The sequence below is a fragment of the Patagioenas fasciata genome, chromosome 2 (genome assembly GCF_037038585.1).
Source record: "Patagioenas fasciata isolate bPatFas1 chromosome 2, bPatFas1.hap1, whole genome shotgun sequence".
Classification (NCBI taxonomy): Eukaryota; Metazoa; Chordata; class Aves; order Columbiformes; family Columbidae; genus Patagioenas; species Patagioenas fasciata.
In genome coordinates this window covers 42,905,450-42,928,913 of record NC_092521.1, presented here as the reverse complement: position 1 = coordinate 42,928,913, position 23,464 = coordinate 42,905,450, and the positions used below count along the sequence as shown (strand labels likewise).

General features: G+C 40.7%; 2 protein-coding genes across 7 annotated transcripts in view; one reads left to right on the top strand and one right to left on the bottom strand.

The window, feature by feature from the left end:
* RB1CC1 (RB1 inducible coiled-coil 1) overlaps window positions 1–9,350 on the bottom strand; it is a 76,985-nt gene extending 67,635 nt beyond the window's left edge. For 2 of the 6 annotated variants that reach the window (XM_065830810.2, XM_065830811.2), the window contains exon 1: window positions 9,220–9,350. The gene's annotated coding sequence lies outside the window, so the exon portion shown is untranslated. Of the gene's footprint in view, window positions 1–4,322; window positions 4,563–6,049; window positions 6,140–9,219 lie in introns of all 6 variants that reach the window. The other 4 variants (XM_071804108.1, XM_071804109.1, XM_071804110.1 and 1 more) reach the window with 4 other exon arrangements.
* LOC136098500 (uncharacterized) lies at window positions 1,702–18,617 on the top strand. The gene is made up of 4 exons (XM_071805497.1): window positions 1,702–1,819; window positions 8,721–9,889; window positions 9,984–10,094; window positions 14,137–18,617. The coding sequence occupies exons 1-2, from the start codon at window positions 1,702–1,704 to the stop codon at window positions 9,857–9,859; spliced, it is 1,257 nt and encodes a 418-aa protein (XP_071661598.1). The 3' UTR covers window positions 9,860–9,889; window positions 9,984–10,094; window positions 14,137–18,617.
* Window positions 18,618–23,464: the final 4,847 nt, after the last annotated feature.

Genomic DNA, 23,464 nt, shown 5'->3' with positions numbered 1-23,464 from the left:
TGAAACTCTTCTACCCACCATGTTTACCTGCAGGTTGGTAAGGACTTAACTCTGAAAGTAGACTATAGTTTAACTACTTAAGCAAGGCAAGACTCTCACTGTTCACTCAGAAAGCTGCAATTCCACATTGCTAATTATTAGACATTCACATAGCTCTGTATGAACATCATCCATGTGCTGCCCATAAAGGAAGGTTCTCCTGAAGAGCAGCTGAGGCTACTGTGCAAGTAACAGACAGTGCCTTCAATATGAGTCCTAAGCATCACTCCTGTTTACAAAGGTCAGGTTTCTCACAGGAGGGATCACTACAGAACTACTGCCTATCAAAAGGTCAGTTCATCTGAGGCAAAAGCTGAAAAGTCCATCACATCCTTAAAAGACTCTAGTGCTATTCCTCATTCACTAAATATCTTATCTGGAGAATATCTCCCCTCAAGAAGAATACACCTTAATTACCTCTGGAGATGGAAAGCCAACTTTGGGGCACATTAATATTTTATTAAGCTGTGCTTCATTTCCATACAGCAAATCTTAAGGTTTGCCATTGAGATGCTGCAACTCATGTGATTTCCCCTTTCTCTCCTCTCATTTTAGAGCAGGATTTTCCATTTCACTTTGACTTTGGCAATTCTATAACAGACAAAGGTATGAGACTAGCACAAAATGTTCCTAACAATGCAATTCACTTTCTACAAACCTGTCTTCTACCTCTATTGCCCTTGCTTTTTCAGGTGCCCTTCTCAAAAAAACACTCTCTTGCTCTAACCTGACCACCTTCCCCCATAAACAAAGAATTTTATAGCACATATTTCTCAGTACCAAAGGAAAAGGAAGAGACTGAAGCTGAAGTTAAGGAAACAAACACCTTCACACTAGTTGTAAGACCATCTCTAAAAGCAGACTTCAAGAAGCTTTCCTTAATACTGCAACTAGAAATAGCTTAATTTTACAGAAGACTACTACCAGCACCAGAAGAGCAGACAGAATGACCTCATTATGAAGGCACATATTCTTTACTAATGTTTTCACAAGAACAGAAATGGCTTAATTTCTAAAACACAATGTAAATGCATACCCTCATCTGAACAATCAAGTGTTGAAAGGAAACATGCTTTAAAAGGCACCTGAACTACACTATGTGATCAATAAATAGTAGGGCTCCTCCTGACCCATTTTCAGAGAATAATTTCATCCCCCACTTCTCCAGAATATATTAAACCAGAAGACCACATCTGATCACCAAGATACATGTTATTTCAGGTGGAGATCTATCTCCCATTACCACCTTATATCAAAGCCTATAAACCTCATGCTCAAGCCACTCTGCAGTCTTAAAGAAAGGCTGTCAATCCCTGACATCTGCAAGGTGCCATCTGGAGCTCTATTTATACTCTGTTGAGATGTGCACCAGGCACAGAGGCGGTTACTTAATTACAGCATCTCCACCAGTCACTGTGTTGTTAGCAGCTCTCAAATTCAGCTGCTGGTCAGTAAAGCAAGTCTCTTACAGTCAACACAAGAACAAAGATGCAGCTCTGCAGAGCAACCAGGAAACAGGCCTAAGCCCCCTACTCCCTAATTTCAAAACTCAGTAACTCAGTATACAGTAATTCATAGTACAAGAGATATTTTCTTTTCTCCCTCTGTAAGATGAATCATTTTACACAATACTAACTTAAGAGTTATATTATTGTTCCTGCGATGCTGAATTACATGGAAGCTCTTCGTTCAGCAAAGCAGGTGCAGCAGCAACTTCACAGATCCTCAACAACATCAGCAGTGGAAGAGCAAGAGATCAAAAGCAACAGCACCTGGGCAGGTAAGAAAACATTGTGCATTAAAGAATAGCTTTGATATTGGTGTGGCCCAAAACGATGCAGTTTCTTACAAGTTCAGACAACTTATACTGTGAATTCTAGGAAAGCAACTGTTTCAAACATGTTTATGAGGCAACAAGCACGTTATTAGGCATTGTGTCATTATTCCATATGTATATAATTACAAAACTTCAGATCAGAGGGTTAGCATCTATTTACACTGCTCTTTTCACCAATTTGAGGAGCTGTCAAAACACAATCCATATAATGGATCAGATAAAAAAGTTTTTCTTGTCTAACAGTAAACAAAAACAAACAAAGAAACAAAACCAAAAACACACTCTAACACATTTTTCAAAACCCTACATCTCTTACATATAACAAAGTGACATCTCTGTGCTTCAGGTCACAGGTACAAGAAACTGAGCTTTTCTGATATTCTTATTGCTAGGAAACAGCCCACAGTACCCTTTCTCTTTCTTTTTTTGTTTGTAATTAACAGAAACAGTCTTTTCACAGCTGTCTGTGACTTGGTCTTTGACAAAGTTAACTGAAGGTTTTGTCAGTTTTTTTTTTTTTTTAACATATAGTTTTGCCATCTCAAACGCATTTGTAGACAATCTCCCTCCAGTTGCAGAGATTAATGCATCCACTTTGCAAAGAATGGTGCTCTTGGGTATGCAGAGCTTCACAGTTTTATGCATGTTACTGACTGACTACATACTGGTGGAAAGGTTCTCCCTGTACTCTTTAAAAATAATTAGCATGTAAAATCTTGCAGCTTTTGCAAACAATTTTGCAAGAAATGGCCAACAAAAATTCCTTTATTTCTTACATCAAATTCAGGCAAATTGGCACCAAGGTTTCTTTCACTAACTATCTGGTTAATCAAGACCACAACCACACAAACACTGGTTATGATAAAAGCACCAGACTTATGAATCCCTTTCCTCAGCGAGTTCTTCTGCTCCTTTCCCTGCACCAACTTCCAGTGGTGCAACTTTCCATACTTCTATGGAGTAAACTGGATTTATTTGCTGTTACAGGTTACTGTTAGCTCGAGCTAGTTCTGTGATCCAGTTCCCTAAACAGCCCCACAACCTGTTACATGACAACTCAGGCTGGAAAGAGGAATACAGGGGATACCAAATGTCAGCACCATCATCCAAGAAGTGAGAATTTCCAGAATGCACCATTCACATTCCTAACTGCCCATGCCATCATCTGTTATTAATAGATAACTCCTTCTAAACAGTAACCTATTAAAAAAAATGCCGGTATCCTCTTAAAGAGCAGGCTAAAATAACTCGAAAATGGGCAATTACTATGGATGTAATTGAGGACACAATTTCTCAGATTATAGACTATGAGGTCACTTCTCCTACCCTCCCTTCTCCAGATACACCATCATAATACTACAAGTTTGGAGGTTTTTCTTTTATGTGGATACTACAAGGTAACTTGGTCAGAACTACTTTAAAGAATGAAAGCACAGAAAATTAGACTGATTAAATGTCATTTGACAGCAATGAAAACACTATAGATACAAAACAAAAGATTGACAGTAAGGTAATGTAAGATCCTTGCGATTCAGTCTGATTGCCTACATAAAAGCGACACGTTCTTCCTTAATTTTTATTCATAAGCAATCACATTTCAGAATAACATTAAAGTTTTTCAGGAGTAAGGAAATTCAGCACCATCTTGGTAAACTGTACAAATGATTAGCAACTTCCAAAATTGTTTCAAATTTATCTTAGTCATATGGTTGTTTATAAATCTAACATTCGAACTTTCATGATCCAAAAATGGAATTTCTCTAATTTCCCATTTTTCAGTTCCTTATAATTCACATGTCACCCATGAACCCCTTTTATCATTGTTTGTTGTTGGGGTTTTTTTGTTTTGTTTTGGGGTTTTTTTGTTGTTTGGTTTTTTTTGTTGTTGTTGTTGTGTGTTTTTTGGTTGTTTTGTTGTTTCCCCCCGCCCCGCCCCCCCCCCCAGTGGTACCTTAAACAGATAAGTAGAGTAGAGGACCATCAATGACAGGCAGAGTCAACATCACCCCCACCCTCCCTATGAATACATATTCAAAAAGAATGTCTGGATTTTTGATGAATCAGCTCACTACTCTATTTGGATGTTACACAGTTACACAGTTCCAAACCACCTTCAGATCTCTATTAGCATCAGTCTGAAAGAAGATAACAGCAATGTATTAAGACACCAGAAAAGCTGCAGGATGGGTTTGAAGAATATTAAATTCTACCTTATCTCAAGAAGGTCTTTAGTAATTTTCGGTCATCCTTTACCTCTCTGGGACAAATCTTTGGTAGTTTAAAACACCTAACAAAGTGCACTAATAAATCCCTTTATGAAATATTACCAATTTAATAACTACACAACCTCACACACACACAAAATGAACCAACCACACACCACCAACCAACCAATAAAAACCCACATACAATGGTCAAGATAGAGATACTACAACTGAACTCCTACCTGTTGAATGCTGGTTGTACTGTTTGCAGCCATAACATGCACGTGAAATTGTTCTTATATTACCTCTTCATTTTTAAATGTATAGGTATTTTACATCCAAGTCTTTCACACAACATAAGTAAAGGAAAGCTTACACATTACACCCCCTCTTTTTGTTCAGGCAGAATTCAGAATTTTGAGTCATATTTTCATTTTTCGTATAAGAAGCATTCACTGGGTTTGAATCAAGTCTCTTTCAATCTGTAGACAACAAGTATTTGTAAAGAATATTTTTAATTACAATAGAGAAGTCATCTTGAGTTTACTAGCAGAATACTTGCACTATAGCATAAGCATAATACATTAGAAGAGAGCTGATAGTCCAGTTACACAATATATTCTCATATAAGAATCTCTGCTTCATCTGTATTTAATAAAAACACACACTCTGGAGGATGGAGGGAAAACTGTATAAATAAAAGCATCATTTTGTCAGTATGAACTGTCTATCCTAGCCACAACTATACTAAATAAGGATCAAACATCCACAATTTTGACATATCAGCAGAGCGATCTGACATCAATAAATCCAAAATAAAATTTGAGATAAACATTTAGAGTCTCTGCAGTATCAGGAAAACATCACCATTCAAATGATAAAGAGCAAAAAAAATCACTGCAGCCATATCTACAACGTACATAATAGACAGAAGAGCATATTTCACAGAATGCAGCATGAACATATTCAATCATACAAAAAAGTGGCAGATAAGTCAGTTAACAAAAGAAAACCTGAGCACTAATTTGGGAATTTAGGAACAACTACCTGAAATGTTAACAGAAATCAGATCTCAGCAAAATGCCATTCTTAACAGAATTCATATTATAGCTTTGCTAAGAGTGGTTTGATTTTTAAATCCATGGTAGATGTAAAACTTTTCCTTTAATTAGTTCTCAATGCTGCTTTCTATCTCTAAAATACACACTGCCTTCAATCTGTTCAAACTGAAACCAGCATACCGGCCTTTCAAACACACCTTCAAAAATAATAATGAAGATTGATGTATTGTGCTTCTATCATATAGGCATTAGTTTCACCTAATACCTCCAGATAAAAACAAAAGGTACTTGAAATACCGAACACTATTTGCCCACCACCAAAACTTGCCTATTGTCCTGAGAAAGCAAAAATACTGTTTCAAACATAAGTCTTAGGAGGTAAGAAAATATAAGCTCTTTCATAACAAGAACATAAAAGCACATTCTGAAGTCAGAGATCCATTAGAACATTCCTTAAGCAGAGATACTTTCAAATATTCAAATATCAGTCTGCTTATTGGACCTATGGCATTACCCAGCTAGCCAGATGCAGACATTCAGAACTCAACCAATCAACAAAGCAGTTTTAGACTTTACTTTCAATCAACAGGTAATCAATAGAGGTCAGAGAGGAATTCATATAATATTTCAGTCATTTCACATAGAAAGCAGGCTACTACATTTGACAACAGCTAGTTTTTTAGATGCACAAACTGCTAGAGAATTATATATAGCACACTGTAATAATTTCACCTTGATGCGATAAAAACAGCAGGCCCAGCTGCAAAATTCTGCTCCCAAAACAAACTGTCAACATCTCAAACGCATGTAAAAAGCTACGCTAGCTGTGGCTTGAGCTGGTAGTTTTTGTTAAGAACCCTACTGGAACCCTGGACTGCAAACCTGAACAATGAAAGTAAAATACACACCTGGAGATGGACAGAAGACAAGGAAGAATTACCCTGACACTCCAGGTGGTTCTCCTGACCAGCCAACAGTAGCCACCTCCATCCGAGTCCCTGAATGAACACTATGTATTAATAAATTTCTTTCAAAATTTCTATCAACATGTGCCAAGAATTTAGATACTACATATGTGTTATTAACAACATAATTATGCTCAAATACTGCTAGAAAACACATCACCAAAGTATATCCACTTCCAACCCTGCTTACAAATGGGGACAGAAATGGCTGATATATGGCCATGATGTCTTCCAACTTCTCTTTCAACTGAAATCAAAACTAAATTAAAAGTAGATCTGCAATATGAATTAACTCGTAGACAAGTGACCCCCACAGTAACCACAGAATCCTAATTAGCTCACAAAAATAACTGTTTGCAATTTCTCTATCACCATTAATCATGCTGTAGGCTTTTACGACAAAGAGCTCATGTGAGGATCTTTCGACTTGTACACTGAAATCACTATTGATACATCAGCTGCAAAACAGACAGATTGTAATTCTAGCAATTATATTAGTAATTTACATTTTAATTCTACTTTTTTTGCCTGCTTGGTATCAGTGCATTTAATTAGATACTACACTATAATGCAATATTATTATGTAAGTTGGCATGTTGTAATCAAGTGTTGGCTACTCAATAATACTGATTACCAACTTTGCATCAGAATGCTAACTATTAGTAGGGTCCTTGAAAGCAGAAAGGTATTAAAAATTTATTTTTTATCATTCTTCCTAAACTCCTCATATGTCACTGAGCTGTGGACCAAAATCAGGAGCATAACTTTCTTGAGCAAAATGCATATGCAGAAGAAGGCACATGACTGCTTGGACACTTCCCAAATGACTCTGAAGCAGCTCAAGTGACAGCCAGGTACGCACGCTAGTCTTTCATTTTGACTTACTTTACACAATATGCGAATGAACCCAACCTGTGCAATGAAACTCTTGAGAGCTTCACACCACTCTGAGCCAGTCCTCCACAGAAGCTAACTGCTAGCGTAAAGCCAAATAAAGACTTAAGAACACACTGATAACAACCTACCCCACAGGATAACCTATAAAAAAAATTCTTTCAAACAATCCTGCTGTAACTGCTACTCTCTTATCAAAAGAAACAAATCATCACGGGCTACTTCTATCCCCCTACATACACTCACCCCCTGCTTAACCCAATTAACTGAAATTCAAAGAAATGTATAATAGTTTTCACCTTAATTTTTGCAAGACTAACCTTAGCTGTGTTCAGACAACATGGAAGGATCAAAAAATCTTTTAAACTGACGCTACAGAAGCCCTCAAAATACCCCTTGCTCTCTTCTCCAGACAGAGTGCAAGTCTGCTGCACACACTTCTAATTATAAATGTGGTAACATGACATGGGGAGAGAGCCAGCCCCTCAAATATGACCTCAGAGACTCCTAACCAAAATCTGTGTTGAGCACAAGACTAGATCAACACAATACAGCATAGGTTTTTGCGTTTTTATTTAATCTAAAAAATATACAACTACTTGTACAAAGTGTACAATAATAATATCCTTCCAAAGCACAATTAGGTCTATCTTATACTAATCCATTATCTCAAAAGTTTCCATTTGTATTTCCAGCTCTGTAAGTGTCACAGTTGAAGTCCCGTACCTCACATTCTTCAGCAAGTTTTCTTTTCTACTCCCAATATAATAAAATACAGCCATTCTGAGTTCCAAACAGCATTTAGAATAAGTACAAATATATCCCCTGCACACTCTCATTTAAACAAAACTTAATGATGTTTAAACGTCTAATTTCATTCTTGATAATATTTGCTTCTTGTCACTAAACTTTATATTAAAACACTAGATAACAGTGGAGCCCTTTCCTTATCTTCTAAAAACTTCCCAAGGTACTAGATATTAATCATTTTTAAAGTTCACAAATTAAATATACCACGATAGTGCACAAGTTTTCTTTATTGTTATGAAGTATTTATAGTGTCTAGCATTCCTCACAGTACTTCCCAGCTGTATGAACTTAAACTGTAAGAAGCATGCTTTTCCATCCTCACTATTTCTCCAGCACTGCTGAGGTACATTTTACCCTGCAATCAACCAAATAACTTCATAATTTTAAGTTCTTCCACAAAGTCAATAGCCACTTCCAACAAAAAGTTACATGAGTGGCAGAAAAAAAAAAAAAAAATACTTGAACCCCTCATTCTCTCCCAACAAAGAAATAAAGGTGAAAGCTTTAAATACAAAACATGGAAAAAAGCTCAGGGACAAAACATACCACTTAATTACTTCAGACAATAATCAAGTGACACAGTAAAAAAAAAATTAATAAGAAGAATAAGAATAATATACAGCTATAAGAGAACTAAACTAACATTTTTAGGTCTGTTCCAAGTATCTCAGTTTCAGAAATGATTTTCATCTCTAGAAGTCCAGTAATAAACACTAGTGCTAAAAAGATCAGTTAATTTTTCCACCATAGTAGCATTAGAAATATGGATCACTGTCAGGCAGAACTTTGGGGGGCACCGAAAAGGAAACGCAAGCACGGATCAAGAGAATAGCCTGAGAGTGTACACGAAAACAACAACGAGAAACCGACGGAAAAATTCCTCACATGACATAAGCTTCCTCGGGAGCAGAAATAAGTAAACAGCCGAGGGAAAGGCAGGACAACGTTTGTAAACACAAGGCGCTCGCCCGACCACGGGCACAGAGGCGCAGCCAGGCTGAGTCATTCCTTGGAGTAACTTCACCGCGAATCCCTCGCCCTGGCAGCGGAGCCTGGGCAAGGAGGGCGCACCCCGGCCCGCCCGGCGCTACTCCCAGCCAGTCGGGAGCCGCCAACCCCCGCCCCCTCCCGCCGGCTGCGCTAGGGTCACCCCGCCAGCCCGGGACCGAAGCCAGCAGCGGGATCCCCGTCTTCTCCGGCCCTTCCCGCCCCCGGTTCCCAGCTCTTTGTCGCCCGCCCCACAGGTGCAGCCCTGCGGCCAGAGCTGGGACCGCCACTCCTGGCCAAGGCCGTTCTCTCAGTAACGGAGCCCCCGCCGCCGGGGGTCTCCGCCCTCCCTCCTGCTGGGAGGGACCGAAACGAGGCGCGGGGCGGCGGAAGGAGCCCGCGCCTTATCCAGCGGCACTCACCCGAGGCTCCCGCGGCAGCGCCGTACATCTTGCAGTGGCAGCGACGCGCCACCCCCCTCTCCCGCGCGGCCGGGCCCAGTGGCTTCTCAGGGGCGGTGACCACTTCAGCGGTCACCGCGCCCGGGCGAGGAGAGGCGGCGGGCCGGGAGCGGCAGTGCAGGGCCGGCGGGCGGACCAGGGAGCGCAGGGCCGGGGACTCCTGGCGCAGCCGCCGCCGATGTTTGTTATTGTCGTCAGCCGCTTCCGGCGCGAGTGCATGCCGGGAGAGGGCGGCCCGGAGAAGGAATCGCGGGGCGGAAGCGGCGGTAACGCGTGCGTCCGGGGGAGGCGGAAGTCACGCCTTCGGGCTCACCCCGGGAGACGCCGCGGACAGTTGAAGCGCGGAGTGGGGGGTGGTCGCGAGCGGCGGCCGTTAACCGCCCTGCGGGATGCCCGCTCGGAGGTCGCCCCTACTCGGGGCCGCAGGCTGACCAGGCTTCACCCCCACACGGATAACGGGGCGGGCAGCAGCGCGCCTCCGCGTTTAACAAACCTTAAATTCATCCCTTCTCTGTCGGGAGAGGGAGGCGCCGAGTGTACTCACCATCCGGATCGAGCTCCTCTCGTTCCCTCCCTGTGTGTTGAAGGACGGGTCCTGTGAGTGCTCACAAGTTGGGACACAAAGCAGAGTGTAAGCCGTGGGATAGGAACCGGTCTCGTCTTCCTGTCCCGAGAAAACGAAAGCGAACCTCACACATGTCACTTTCAGATTTTTCTCGTTATAGGTTGCTTTGTCTGCGGAACTTTTCTTTGGGATGAGGACATAACCACATAAACAGGGAAGAGCTGATGGGAGAGGGGTGTGAGGAAGCAGCATGTTTCACTCAGAACCACAGGTAGGGATGACAACATTGCAGTTACAGATATCTTCCAGTAAAGATCCTGTGAGGATGGCAGACAGCTGGGTCATACCTTATCTGATGCCTCACATGGCCTCTTCTTCCATAACATATGCTGTAGGGGGCAGGTCAGGGAATAGGAGAAATTCAAAGCGTGATGTTCTGACCAGAATATGAAGCAATCACATCAGAGAGGAGTGCAAAAGAGAGCACTGGCATATTTTTTTTAGCCCACAGGACACATGCATTTAGTAAAATAGCTAGGCTCATTATATAAAGCATTTTCTTTCCTTCAGTTAAAGTTTCCTCTTCAACCTGTCTGAAATTTCATACGTATGACTCTTCATCTAATTGTATTTTTCACTTCTGTTTCACCAGATTATAACTCTACTATTCCTCACAAGCTGGATCAGGCTTCTCGTTTGCACAGTATGCTCTTAGTAGCTGTTGCTGTCAGGTTGAAGAGCTTTCTGCTTGTCTGTCATGTTAAAGACAATGTTGAACAGTCCCAGCGTGTACAGACATTGTTTATTGGAAAATACCACTGCCAAGCTTTTGAAAGTAAACACATCTTCAGTACCCCCAGTTGCCACCGTGCATCACGTGATAAACAAGCACTCTCCAATTTTGCACTTTGTTGGGAAACATGTCCTAATTACCCACATTCTGAAAGACATCTTTGGCACTTCAGACTACAACAGTGAATGGAGCTGAGAAGACATGGGTACTATGATGAGCAGATGTAATGTAATGAGAAATACAATACAGAATCACAGAATCACAGAATTGGCTAGGTTGGAAAAGACCTCAGAGATCATCAAGTCCAACCCTTGGTCCAACTTCAGCCCATTTACTAGATCATGGCACTAAGAGCCATGTCCAATCTCAGTTTAAAAACCTCCAGAGACGGTGAGTCCACCACCTCCCTAGGCAGGCCATTCCAATGCCTGATCACTCTTTCCGTAAAGAACTTCTTCCTAATATCCAGCCTAAACTTCCCCTGGCAGAGTTTAAGCCCATGTCCCCTTGTCCTATTGCTAACTGCCTGGGAGAAGAGACCAGTTCCCACCTGACTATAACTTCCCTTCAGGTAGTTATAGAGAGCAATGAGGTCACCTCTAAGCCTCCTCCTCTCCAGGCTGAACAACCCCAGCTCCCTCAGCCTCTCACCATAGGTCATGTGCTCAAGTCCCTTCACCAGTCTTGTTGCTCTTCTCTGGACCCGCTCCAGCACCTCAATATCCCTCCTGAACTGAGGGGCCCAGAACTGAACACAATACTCCAGGTGTGGCCTCACCAATGCAGAGTACAGGGGAAGGATCACTTCCCTTGTCCTGCTGACCACACTATTTTTGATACAGGCCAGGATACCATTGGCCTTCTTGGCCACCTGGGCACACTGTTGGCTCATGTTGAGCTTGCTGTCAATCAGTACGCCCAGGTCCCTTTCTGTCTGGCTGCTCTCCAGCCACTCTGTGCCCAGCCTGTAGCGCTGAAGGGGGTTGTTGTGGCCAAAGTGCAGGACCCGGCACTTGGCCTTGTTGAACTTCATCCCATTGGAATCAGCCCATTTTTCCAGTCTATCCAGATCTCTTTGCAGAGCCCTCCTGCCTTCCAGCAGGTCAACACTGCCCCCCAACTTGGTGTCATCAGCAAATTTGCTGATGGTGGTCTCAATCCCCTCATCTAAATCATCAATAAAGATGTTAAACAGGACTGGACCCAACACTGACCCCTGGGGGACACCACTAGTGACTGGCCGCCAGCTAGATGCAGCCCCATTTACCAGCACTCTCTGGGCCCGGCCCTCCAGCCAGTTCTTAACCCAGCAGAGAGTGCACTTGTCCAAGCCATGGGCTATCAGCTTTTGAAGGAGTATATTATGGGAGACAGTGTCAAAGGCTTTGCTGAAGTCTAGATAGATCACATCTACAGCTTTCCCCTCATCCACTAGGTGGGTCACCTGATCATAAAAGGAAATCAGGTTGGTCAGACAGGACCTGCCCCTCCTAAACCCATGCTGGCTGGGTCTGATCCCTGGTCCATCCTGGAGGTGCTGTGTGATTGCATTCAGGATGATCTGCTCCATCACCCTGCCAGGCACCGAGGTCAGGCTGACAGGCCTGTAGTTGCCAGGGTCAGCTTTGCAGCCCTTTTTGTGGATTGGGGTAACATTTGCCAGTTTCCAATCATTTGGGACCTCCCCAGTGAGCCAAGACTGTTGGAAGATGATGGAGAGCGGCTTGGCGAGCTCTTCTGCTAGCTCCCTCATCACCCTAGGATGGATCCCGTCTGGTCCCATAGACTTATGAGGATCCAGATGGCTCAGTAAGCCACCAACTATTTCCTCTTGGAATACAAGGGGACTATTTGGCTTCCTATTCCTGTCAACCATCTCCAGAGGCCAGTTATCCTGAGGGCCATCTGTTTGACTGGTAAATATTGAGGCAAAGTAGGTATTAAGTACCTCAGCTTTCTCCTCATCTTTGTTAACTATATTTCCCTCAAAGTCCAGTAGAGAATGGAGGTTTTCCTTGCCCCTCCTTTTGTTATTAACATATTTAAAGAAGGACTTTTTATTATCCCTAACAGAATTGGCCAAATTAACTTCAAACTGCACTTTTGTTTCCCTGATTTTTTTCCTGCACGATCTAGCTATTTTCCTAAATTCTTCATAGGTAGCCAGCCCTTTTTTCCACAGTCTGTAAACTCTCTTTTTATTTCTGATTTCCTTCAAAATCTCCCTGTTTAGCCAAGCCGGTTGTCTTCCCTGTCGGCTAGCCTTTCGGCGCACTGGTATAGCCTGATCCTGTGCCCTCAAAACCTCCCGCTTGAAGTATGTCCAACCCTCCTGGGCCCCCTTGTTTTTAAGCATTGTTTCCCAGGGTATGCTCTGAACTAGACTTCTGAATAGGCAAAAATCTGCCCTCCGGAAGTCCAGTGTAGAGGTTTTATTGGTGGCTCTCCTTGCATCTCTAACTATTGAAAATTCTATTATTTCGTGGTCGCTATGCCCCAGGCGGTCGCCAACCACTACATCTCCCACCAGCCCTTCTTTGTTTGTAAACAGTAGGTCTAGCAAGGCCTTACCCCGGGTAGGCTCATTTACCAGCTGATGAAGGAAATTGTCCTCTATACACTCTAGGAAATTCCTAGACTGCCTCTTCTGTGCAGTATTGAGCTCCCAGCAGATATCTGGCAGGTTAAAGTCCCCCACAAGAACAAGGGCTGTCGATTTTGAGACATCTGCCAGCTGCTTGTAGAATAATTCATCTCCTTCATCATCCTGGTCGGGTGGTCTATAACAGACACCCACAAGGACATCAGCCTTGTCGGACTTGCCCCTGATTCTGGTCCACAGGCACTCAACCTTGTCACTACTGACCTCAAGTTTAACAGAGTCAAGAGACTCTCTAACATATAAAGCCACCCCTCCACCTCTCCTGCCCTGCCTGTCTTTTCTGAAGAGCCTGTAGCCACCCATAGCAGCACTCCAGTCATACGAGTCATCCCACCACGTTTCTGTGATGGCAACTATGTCATAGCTTTCCTGCTGCACGATGGCTTCCAGCTCCTCTTGTTTGTTGCCCATACTGCGTGCATTAGTGTACATGCACTTCAAGTGGGCTGCTGATTTCACTCTTAATTCAGGCTTTTTGTCCTTAGGCTGATCTTTGGAGAGCCCAGTTTCAATCCCTTCCCCCTTCAAACCTAGTTTAAAGCCCTCTTGATCAGTGCTGCCAACTTATGGGCTATAGTCCTCTTGCTCTTCCCAGAGGGATGAAGCCCATCTGATTTCATGAGACTAGGTACCATGGAGTTTGCCCCATGGTCAAAAAAACCAAAATTTTTATGGTGGCACCAATCCTTTAGCCATCTGTTAATGAGATGGGCTTTTCTGTTTCTCTCTTTATTTGCCTCCTCATCCATTCCGGATAGCACAGGAACTGAGGCAAATATCACCTACAAAGCAATTCAAGGCAGCTTTGTGTCATAGAACACTGATTATGTCAAAATAAGTGTTGTTTTACTTCTACAGATGTCTGCTGCTGCTTTTTGCATCTCCTAAAATGGTCTTCTCCTTCACAAATTCTTTGAAGATAATGGACTAATCTTTAGTGCGAAGGGAATGACATCCAGTTAGAACTTCACAAAGTAAGTGCTGTACATGCTATAAACAGAGAGGTAAGGCAGAGGTAAAAAAGTAACTTTGAGGTTTAGTAATCCTGAAGGACCAGTGAGCCTCATTAAACTTGTCTTGAGGAGATACTACTGAGAGTGACCTCTTACAGTTTGAGGAGCTGATAGATCAGCAAGAGAAGCAGCAGCAACTATTCAAACACTGAAGCTGCAGTGCCAACAGGGCTTGTAGTTTTCTGGCAAAGCACCTCTGCCAGTCAAGCTCTCAGCAATTGCATGAAATGAGACTCCAGGATTTTTTTACAGCATGTGTGGGAAAACTGTTGATTTGAGAGGCAGCTCAGGCAGGACTGAAGCAGGATCTGGGCAGTAAGCAAAATGCTGCCAGCAGAGCAGGTTGGTCTGGCTTGTTCTGGTAACATTTCATTATGTTACTTCCTCTCAAAGTGTTCCAGAGACACTTCACGCCAAGCAACTAATTATAGGGTGTTTTTTTTCATGAAGCTATCTGAACAAAAACAAAAGTTTAGCATTGTATTTAGCACTTCCATCCTGAAAAAGCAATATTTTATGAAGATTTTTTTTTGCTGCAGGATATATGAAAAGGAAGCATTAAATCAGATGTACTGTTAATTCTTCACATTTTCAAAGTGCTGTACCAAATATAGGTTGTTATTCTTTCCACATACTGTTCAGGATTCACCTGTGTATTTTGTTCACATTCTGTAAAACAGACAAGAAGGTTTAAGTATGTTTTCCTTGTGTGGTTTTAATTTTGGGTGCTAAATTTGGTTTACCAAAGAATGTGTCTCTTTTAAACTACATGTTTATGCAGCAGTAGTCAAGGAGCAAAAGGAACAGGCTGCAGGGGCCATTGGCTTGGAAAAGGGGCACACTCCCACAGTCCGAGAGTGAAGTCTGGTGACAAAAACCCAGTTCAGCCACCAGTTCAGTGACTGCCAGACAAGTCCATGGTGACAGGGCAGGTCTGGGGTAGAGCCAGCACAGTGCAGCTGGATCAATGGAGTCAAAGCTGCAACATAGCTCAAAAAAGGGCCAAGGGCTGAAGTTTGAGTGCAGCTCCTGAGCAAAGGGGATGCAGCCACAGCACTGCGTCCTGCCAGCAGGTCCCATGGCTGTGCCATGTCGGACTTGGCCTTAAGAAGGGATAGCTAGGCCCCTTTGGAGAGGCAGAAAAAGTCACAGAGCCTGTTAGCACTTCCAGGGCTGTTACCATTGCCATGGCTGGAAGTAGATTCATATGCAAAATTAAGACACAGTGTACATATAGAACCCAATAAGAAATAAATAGGTAAATCTATTTCAATTGCAGATTACTATCTCTTTCTTATAGCCAATCTCAAAATTGATTTATCTGATAGGAGTATTCATTCCCCAAATTATTGTCAAATTATATACAACCTAGCACCTGAGTATAGTAGTCCATTCTGCCTTAGCTGTTGCATTCATGACCACTTTTAGTTTACTGCAATGACTCTGCTGCTTTTAATTTAAATATGCACTTATCAATAGATTTTGTATATTTAACTGAATACTGTAAATGTGATTTATAATTAAAAATTCCAATTGTAAAACAGAATTATAAAAAATAGGAAGCATGATTGATTAGCAAATACAAACTGTGGGGATGGCGGATTTCTTGAAATCAAGAAGGCTTTTTTGAGAGATAGTGTTTTAGCGAAAACCAAAACAAATTATTGAGTTCATTCAATTCCAAAAGAAAATTAGGAGGTAGGAATTCGTCTGAGCACTCTGCTTTCTTCCAAAAACAAATGGGACAAGACTGTGAAAATTCCTGTTTATTTACAATGTGTTTAAAAAAAAAAAAAGAACATGAATCTATATTTTCAAGGATTACAGTGCCTAATTAACCATCCTGCTATCACAGCAACTGAGCAGTTTCACTGTCAGCCATTTGTTATGTGTTTCTCTCTGGAGAAGTCTGTTCATATGTGGTTCCTTAAGACCCCGTAGTTTTCTCCAAGGCACCAAATAAACTAAGCCTCTTGAGTTCTGCTCTTAAGAGTTTATTCCTATAGTTCATGTCTAATACTTCTCCATCAAGCAGCCCTCTTAAGCTGATAACACCGGGTCAGAAAGATTCAGTACCAAGCAGAGAAGTAACATATCAATCTTTCTGTATGATTGTAATCTGCTATGCCAGCACTGACCAATACTGTCAGTATTTATTTAGTGCCAAATGTACTTGAAAAACCACATCTTCCTATTTTCTTTAGCTCTACTTGCCATAAATTCCCTGTGTACTTCTGCTTCCCCTACAGTTGCTGTCTTCAGCAACTTCCCTTAATTTTTTATCTTTTTTTTTTTTTTTTTTTTTAATATTGGAAACAGCTGCACTCACTTCCCTGCTGATGTTTTAAACGCAAGTTCCTTCCTTCTCCATTGAGGCTTTGTAGTACCTTGTGATCTTGAACAAGTGTTCATTTTCAATGTAGGTTTTCCTACAACTGAACAATTTAATCACTTTAAAAAACTGATATTTTTTAAAGCACAAAGTATGTATTACAGCTCTGAACTGGAATCTACAAAGTAAACACCAGTCTCCAACAACACAAAATCTCCTGCATGTTAGGGAGAGATACTTCAAGAACTTTGATTATCCTTTGATGTAGCCTAAGCTCTGGTACCTAAGCTCTCAGTAATTTGTTTTTGAATGGCCAATGACTCAGGCACAGCTGATGCCATTTTTGAAAGCACACCACTCCCTCTGAGCCTTTATGGATCATTCCTAACCAGTGATTTGAACATTGTGTGGCTTCCCAATATGTTTCAGTAATTCTGACTACACAGGTTTTGAATTCATAAGTGATTTTTCTTGTTTATTGAGCAAGCTCCTCGCAAGGAAGGGGATGGTTACTTTCAATTTAACGTTTAGGTCATGACATCAGTTCTTGGTCCTGGGCAGAAATATATAAAGGATGTTTAAACCTCAAATAAAATAGAGTGGACATACCCTCAGAAGTGGTTAAGAACAGAGGCTCTAAAGAGAAAACACACAACCTAAATAATCTTATAAAAGTCCCCTGTAGCACATTTTGATTAAAGAGACCCCATTTGTGTAATGTAGCAGCTGACCCTTCCCACACCACCACCTCTCCACAACACACAGACGATACTGAATGCAATGAGGCCAAACAAAACGCACTGAAGACCACATGGAACACCAGTAATACTGAACTTATAGAAAGGTACTATTGTACTAGCGTTACTGAATATATGAGTGTAAAGTTCCCATTTTTTACTGTGTAGCAGCTTTGCTTTTTAATATTAAGCACTGAAGTCATGTTCACATATACTTTCATAGTTTTAAATGTTAAGTCTAATTCCTGCAAGTGATAAAATTAATTACAGAAGCAGATATTTCAGTTGAAGAAGTTATACCAGGAATGAATTTGACATATGTTGCTAGCAACCTGATTTATTTTTCTTTTTACAGTTGTAGCACAGGATATACTGTTCCCATTTGCAAAATAACATTCTAAGTATCTAATGGTCTTTCTGTTCACCAGTAACATACTCTGATCTGTTCATGATTTACATCAGTCACTCTTCTGGTTCGGTAACCACAAAGACGGAATTTATAAACCAAGGGGTGTAGGAATACCTGTGAGGCTTCAGCTCCTCCCTTAGCCCCAGCAGTGAACTTTGTCTCTCATTATAACCCCTGGGCCAGTACAGAAAGCCAGCTACAAATGGCAGTATTGTGTCAGGAACAGGGATTTGGGGCATCTCCAGCTGAAACCCCAGGCCACAAGCCAGCCAACATCACAGCAGCCAGCCTGGACATGTACCTCATCAGGCACGCCAGTGAGACAGACTCAGACGCTTCTAGGCTACATCCACTCCTATATTTAGATTTTAATGTGCAATCTATTTTTTAAAGGCTAGAAAAGCATGATCATATTTAATCTAAGCTGCTAATTTAGACATCTGGAGGTTTTTTGCATTTTGTTAATTGCCTTTTTAAAGAAGCATGTAAATTTCCCTCTCCTCCCCAGTCTCTACATCAACACAAACTGAAAATTTAAGATGCAGAAACTTTTCATTTATTATATTTTATTGCTTAACTAAACTACCAAGAACCTTAAAGCAAATATATAAAGCCCACTTTGTGCTTACATGAATTGTTAGATGAAAATATCATCTATTAACACATTGAATTAACTTTTTGTCCTTTGTTCTAGTAACTTATAGCATTCAGCCCTTTTTGTTTCGTTTTTATTTCTGAATGGAATAGAAACAAAACCATCATTTTTTTTGAACTCCCAGAGCCTCAATTCAAAGAATTAGTCATTGACTTAATTTAATAGAATAAACTGAAATTATGAACTGAGTAAACTGCTGATTCTTTGCATCTCCAGAAGAGACTACACCTATCAAACCTTCCTAAGTACCTAGTTATATTATTTTAAAAGATACTGTAGGAGTATTCTAATTTAAACTAAGTTTTAAATCATTTGAAAAAAAAAAAATCTGCCTATTCTGAATGCACTTGCATTCATTACCTATTCTTAGGAACTATTTTATATTCATTGATGAGATTGGGCGTGGGTGTTGGAAGAATCCTCTTTCAGGGCTTTGCAGCTTTGGAATTTGCTCTGCACTTGAGCTTTCCCATACAGCAACTCAGATGACTGCTGGTTTAATCATATCATTTAAAAAAGTATCATTTTAAAAGTATATATAGATTGTTCAAATCAGTATAGGCAGGGAATTGTTTAGAGAGGCAGAGATTATGGCAGGCTATTTTGAAGTTAAGAATATCAAAAGCTCTTAAACTAATGTCTTTCTAAAACACATTTCTAAAATGATTGTATTCATTGTATTTTTACTCCAATGTATGAAGGGCACCAAAATGGAAACTAAAACATAAAAATATCTGCTAATTACAAATTACTCTCTTCGACTGAAATAAGCAAGTTAGAGACAATAGAGATCAATACCTGCATAATTATTTTGGCACAGGAAAGAATGAAAAATATATCAAAACTGTAATACTTCCTTTCCCACCCCTCCCCTTCCCACACCCAAATGGGAAGAGAATTCTTTCCTCGAAGACTCATTTGGGGTTTGATTTTTTATATTTTTTTACACTGTACGTACAAAATCGGATTTCTGTATACAGTTTTATATTGTCCCTGCTTTAACAGTGAAGGAACTGACTTCAGTAAGCAGTATGTGTTTTGTTTCCTCAAATATGTAATCCCAATCAATTAAAATTTACCGGTTTGGATCCATTTTCACAGAACCTTCCTGAGCAACATTAGCTGTGTTAAGCCTTTTAGCTGTATTGACAGAATTTAACTGTTAGCTTTGTAAAGAAAAAGTGTGATATAGGCATCACATCAAATTATAGATTAAGCAGTTTCATCTGTTTGTCCTTTTTGAACATTACCCTAACATTAGTACTCTTTCACTCTTCTTAAGTTTCCCTGATTTTAAGATTTGTATTGATAATAACTTTAATGGACCATGATTTACAACCCCAAGGTACCTGGACTTACTTAAATTATCTGCGTGTCTGGTAACTTTCTTAGTTAACAGTAGATAATTTTCATGTCATTAAAATTTTCAACACCTTGTTATAGGCACAGTGTTAGTTCTAAGACTTTGGGAACAAAAGAGCAACTGACCCTTGCCTAGACTGGCTATGGACTTCAGCTTTTCAGTGTTTCATATCTTCCAGTTCATATTGCTCCTATCTATTTCTCTTTTCCTCTAGTGTGTTATTCTGCTGGTTTTGGCTGGGATAGAGTTAATTTTCTTCGTAGTAGATTATGTTTTGGATTTGTGCTGGAAACACAATCAATAATACAGAAAATGTTATTGCTCAGCAGTGCCTTCACAGAGTCAAGGCCTTTTCTGCATCTCACCCCACCCCACCAGCGAGTGGGCTAGGGGTGCACAAGAAGCTGGGAGGGGACACAGCTGGGACAGCTGGTCTCAACTGACCAAAGGGATATTCCATACCATATGACATCATGCTCAGCATATAAAGGTGGGGGAAGAAGAATGAAGGGGGAGACTTTCAGAGTGATGGTGTTTGCTTTCCCAAGTAACCGTTAGGCATGATGGAGCCCAGCTTTCCTGAAGATGGCTGAATGTGGGAACAGCAGTTCCAGCTAAAGGACCTTGGACAGATTATACAGAAGTATGGTTTTTATGAATGTAAGAAGTGATAGCCCAGGCCAGTGAGAATGATATCTCGGGTCGGAAAACCGCCCCCATATGTATGATGTGTGAATGTCCTTGGGCCTGGTCTGTGAATGAGTGGGAACGTAACTGAAACAAAGATAACATCAGTGTGGTGTGTTTTTAATAACAATTATTGGAAAAACATCTTATGTAACATCTTAGTCCAGGTCCGTATCCGTAAGTCCTATAAATTGTCACTGACTAATAAAGAAGGCTTCATCCTGGTTCAGCTCTCTGCTCTGCCCGGCTCTGCGCTCCTTCCTGAACAAGATCTCTGTCTGTGTGTGAATCTCTGTCTGCGTCCTGGTGTGCATCATTTCTAATCACCACAGCTGAACACCTGCCTGCCCATGGGAAGTAGTGAATGAATCCTTTATTTTGCTTTGCTTGTGTGCATGGCTTTTGCTTTACCTATTAAACTGTCTTTATCTCAACCAATGAGTTTTCTCATTTTTACTCTTCTTATTCTCTCCCTGATCCCACTAGTCAGGGGTGATGAGCGAGCAGCTGTGTGGGGCTGAGCTGCTGGCTGGATTTGAACCATGACAGTTCTGTAATACTGATTAGTTTTGTTGCTGCTGTTGCTTAATTTCCAGTTATGTCTTTTATATAACTGGTGAATCTGGATAGGCTCTTAAAAGTAGCTCTAGATTGCACAGTTGGGGTGTTTTTGACTGTTTATTAAATCCTCTGAAAGAATACTCAGTTTTCATCCCCATTTTATTTTACACTTGTCTTTGCGGGTCAAATTTACTCATTATCTTTACCTCTGGAAAATTAGGCAAAGGAAATTGCCAAATTTACATATGTTCCCTAATGTGAACAAAATATATCTGTTCTGAATGTGAAACAAAAAGAATTGATTGTCACTAAATAGTCTCAAATCCCAGTTGAAGAATTGGTTAGTCTAGATTTATCTGCAAGAGGAATTGTTTTTTCCAACTTAGTTATAAGAAGTTATTTCTGAAAGACAGAGCTGGAGAAACTGTCATAAAGAATTTTGTTTAATATTTCTCTAAGCACTAACTCAACTTTGGAGTTTCATTGGGATGCAGAAGAGGAGAAACCCCATATCTGTCACAAAATGCTTTTTAAAATCTGAACCTGCTTAGGCTTGATTTGCATTATCCTCTCCAGAGACATAAAGAAATTGAAGCATTTCCTGCAATTTCCTCTAATTCAGAAATACTCCAGACTACCATCTCAAAAAGCCTTTGTTTTCCACATACCCCTAAGATCACTGTGCTGCTTAATATTATGTGAAGTACATTCTAGCATGAATCAGGGTATTTTGTGATTTTCCTGCAGACAGCTAATCTTAGGATCGACACACAATGCTAACGCTCTGCATGGAATTTCAGCTCCTCGAAGTGGAGTGGAACTTGCTTTATGCAACTGTCTCTTTAATCAGCTGAAACGTCATATTGCTCAGCCAAGGCTGCAAAACCAGCGAAGGGGACATTGACAACTGGCTAACCCAGTCTGAGCTCTGTGTTGCTCCAGCTATGGCACCAGCAGTGCTTCAAGCAATTTAGGGCTAGCAGAATCAAACCTTTGATGAGAGGTTTTATGGTGCCTTTCTCTATAATTACAGGATTACATTTCTGAAAGTATATAATAAAAACAATCTCTAATTGCAGATAAAGATTGGCTAGAGTATTGCACAGGTGTATTCTAAAAAGGAAAAAAATCCACATCAAAAAGGTAAATAGCACATGAAAAGTCTTATAGCTGTAAGGAATAACTCAGCAGTGTGCTTAACACTGTTAGGAAGAAAAAAATAATAAATATTAGGAAGGAAAAAAGGTAAGGAGCAAGTGAGAGCAAACCAGATCCAAAAGTGGAATTAGGCACAGAAATGTTACTCTCTTCAGTGCTGGATTACCAAAGCAAGCCCTGGAAAAAAACTAGGAAGATAATTTTGTGATTTCAGTTCAACTGTTTGTGAAGTACTCCTGAATCCTCAGGTAAGCCACACAAGGGTTTCACAGCTTATTATTTCATGTGATCTTTTTAACCATCATGCTGTGGCAATTTGTCCATAAAGAAAATTTTTCATATTTCACTGAAACTGTAGACTTTTTTTTAATACTTAGTAGAAATAAATCCCACTTCTCAAATAATTGCAAGGTCTGAGCTGTAAGAGTTAGGCCAAGAAATCTATGGTGTTACCAAAGAGAAGTATTTCCTATCAAGCTGAAATGGACAATTGATTTAGGTCCTTGTACTGTCTTTTTTGAACCACATCTGTGCATCTAGGCCTGTTCTATTCATAATCATGGCTGATAAAGCCAATATGCAACAGGGACATTTGCTTGTGTAGGGGACATTAATAGCCTTATCCTTGCATAAAAGCCATCTTAGAAAGCAACACTGCTCTGTCTTTTCTCCACAAATGGTCCTAAGGATATATATGTATGAAAGATGACAGCCTCTCATTTGCTCTTCTTGTGGGGATTTAATTCACTTTTTCCTGCTCCCTCTGTCATACGTGTCCTGGGCATATGAGCCAGCTGGAGTGGATATCTCATCTGATACATAATCCTTGTTCTAGAACCAAGTACAAAGAAAAGTACAGGAAGTTTCCCCCTCATCATCTGAAACAGACACTATCAATCCAAACAGTATTCCACTAGTTTTTACTAGCTTCTAGGGAAAAATGGAAGAGTATTTCTGCTGCTGATAGCTTCAGTTTGACAAGGCGTTTTCTCTTCAATAAAAGAGCCTCTTTTGTGCTAGACCGCATAGTTGAACACTACAGTCTAACATTACCTGGTTGCTTCATGGATGCTGTGGTATACCGATGGCAGCATTATATTGCAGTATTTAAACTGCAACACTAGAGGTCATTGCTAGTCTTTATATTTTGAATCTGAAAGAAAGTGTTGGAGTTCGAAGAGTTTGATGATAGTATTTTTTTTTTCTTCTTTAATTATATACTGTGTGGAGCATATCCAGGATCCAGATCCACTCTTTATATATGGTTTCAT